The sequence below is a fragment of the Poecilia latipinna genome, unplaced genomic scaffold, assembly GCF_001443285.1.
Source record: "Poecilia latipinna isolate Pla-1442-1.1 unplaced genomic scaffold, P_latipinna-1.0 Scaffold73, whole genome shotgun sequence".
NCBI lineage: Eukaryota > Metazoa > Chordata > Actinopteri > Cyprinodontiformes > Poeciliidae > Poecilia > Poecilia latipinna.
Genome location: NW_015112689.1, coordinates 133,820 through 135,885, shown reverse-complemented (window position 1 = coordinate 135,885; position 2,066 = coordinate 133,820). Strand labels below are relative to the sequence as shown.

Here is a 2,066-nt window from a genome sequence, read left to right as displayed (position 1 = left end):
ACTTTTATTCTGCCCTAATTGAAATTAAGCAAAATTCTCTGTAGCCTCAATTATACAACTTCCAGAAGGGAGGATTGAAGTAAAAGCCATTTTCTGAAAATATTTCTCATTTCTTTTTTTAGATGAGAATAAAAAACGTTTGTTAAAATCAAAAATTGGCAGCAGATGAAACTCTTAAAAACTACTTCACAATCTTTTGAAAGCAACTACAAAAATGGCAGAATGTTGCAGAAAAAGACGCCGTAATCGGCCTCAGACTCACCTTATCGTTGATGCGATCGATCTGAACGTTCTGCTTGTCGATCTCGTTGCCCATATTCAGAGCCATGTCCTTCAGGTTGCCAATGATGCCGCCGACGGCCTGAAGGTTATCCTCCATTTCGTCCTCCCGCGCATCGTTAGTCACTCTGCACAACGACACGCCGCGGTTTGTATTTGGATACGAGGAATCGCTGAAGACGGGAAAAAGAAGAGGAGCGTTACCTGTTGATGTAGGGGCCGGACGGCGCGGCAGCGGCGTTCGTCTGGGCGGTCTGGCCGTTGCGAACGCCCGAAGGCTGCCTTGAGACGACGTTTGAGCCTTTGCTGTTGCCTTTGCCCCACGTGCGTTTGTAACGAGAGTCGTTCTCGATGGATGACACCCTGGGGACAAAAAAAAAAGATTCAAAATCCAGGTGAAAACCAGTGACGTGCGGTCAGGGGAGGCAGGTGAGACAGAGCCTCACCTGTCATCATGGAAAAATAATATAATCAGTTATAAAGATATTTTCTCCCTGTGCTTTGTCCTATAAAGTACCTATTTTTTCATTTAATTTAACCAAATCTTATGACTTTTTTTCTTTAAAATCACTGAATTTTCGCATTTTCCCATTCAAATTCTTGGAAGCGAAGCCGGTGAGGCAGCAGCGAGCTGAGCCTCACCTGAGATTGTGCAACTTCTCCCTAATAGCACCGGTTGCCATTCTATGAGAGCATGCTCCTCCTGTCTGTACGTCGCCAATAAAATGGTTAAAAACATGTAATGTATAATCTGATTCTTCATAATTTAGCTTATGTATTTAATGTACTGTGTTTTTATTGTCACCAACTGAGTGTAACGTGTTTCGTGTGCTGAGGAGCGATCAGAAACGGCAGAGAACAGATTCGAGGTGAGGCAGGCAGTTCTCTTGCCTCATCGCTGGGGGCGCTCATGAACCCAGACATTGTGAATCCACATCTGCAGAGTAAGACACAGTAACAGCGAGCTAGCCATACAGTAGCTGCGCTGATACAGAGAGCGAGAAAGACGTAGTTTTGAGTTGTACTTTAACGGTTTCTCCCTTTGCTGTTACGCACAGCACGAAATTAATAATATCTACATGTCTAAGTTTGATTGAGATAACGGCATTATTCTGCGGCGGCGCGGCTATGGATGGCATGTTAAAGAATAGTCTTTTTACCCTCCAGCATTGTAAGCACGCGCGAAATTTCCTTATGTAAACAATAACATGCAGAGGGTCTAGATTTGCAAATCCAATTATAATTAAGTCGGTGCCTCACCAGCTATGAACCTCACCGCACGTCACTGGTGAAAACTTACAGTGAACACACACACGCAAAACTTGAGTAGCTCTTTCTTAGCAGGTTCAACTGTTAGCTACTGCAGATGCTAATCAATGAAGCATGACAGGTAAAAGATTCCCTACCTGATGCCTTGATAATCAAAGTATCTTCTTTTCCAAAACGAAAGCATTTCAGAAAGATTTTGTCCGTGTTTAGAATCAAATGCAGCCTTTTAAAGTCATTATAAAAGTACATTTACCAGGCAGATTTATGGTAAATGTTGAGTAGCACTCTGCTATCAACAACGTTTGCAATTTATGGGTAAAAAAACAAAACAGCAATAAAACAAACCAGCATCACAGAAGTGCTTCAAGCTGCGTAAATACCAAAGCAATTTGCATTTGAAGCCTTCTGCAGCTTTGCAGACCAACTGCACGCTCTCTTTTTGATGCGTTATAATTGCGACGGCGGGTCGAGACGAGAGCAGGAAGCGGCGGCGGAACAGACGGGCTACCTGTCGCAGG

The 2,066-nt window shown here is 43.5% G+C and overlaps 1 protein-coding gene across 1 annotated transcript in view; it reads right to left on the bottom strand.

The window, feature by feature from the left end:
* LOC106935726 (synaptosomal-associated protein 23) overlaps positions 1-2,066 on the bottom strand; it is a 25,631-nt gene that overhangs the window by 9,266 nt on the left and 14,299 nt on the right. Inside the window, exons 5-7 of the mRNA XM_015016355.1 lie at positions 1,929-2,056; positions 484-642; positions 259-407 (exon numbers count right to left, since the gene is read on the bottom strand). Of these exons, the coding sequence (XP_014871841.1) occupies positions 259-407; positions 484-642; positions 1,929-2,056 (436 nt within the window). The remainder of the gene's footprint in view (positions 1-258; positions 408-483; positions 643-1,928; positions 2,057-2,066) is intronic.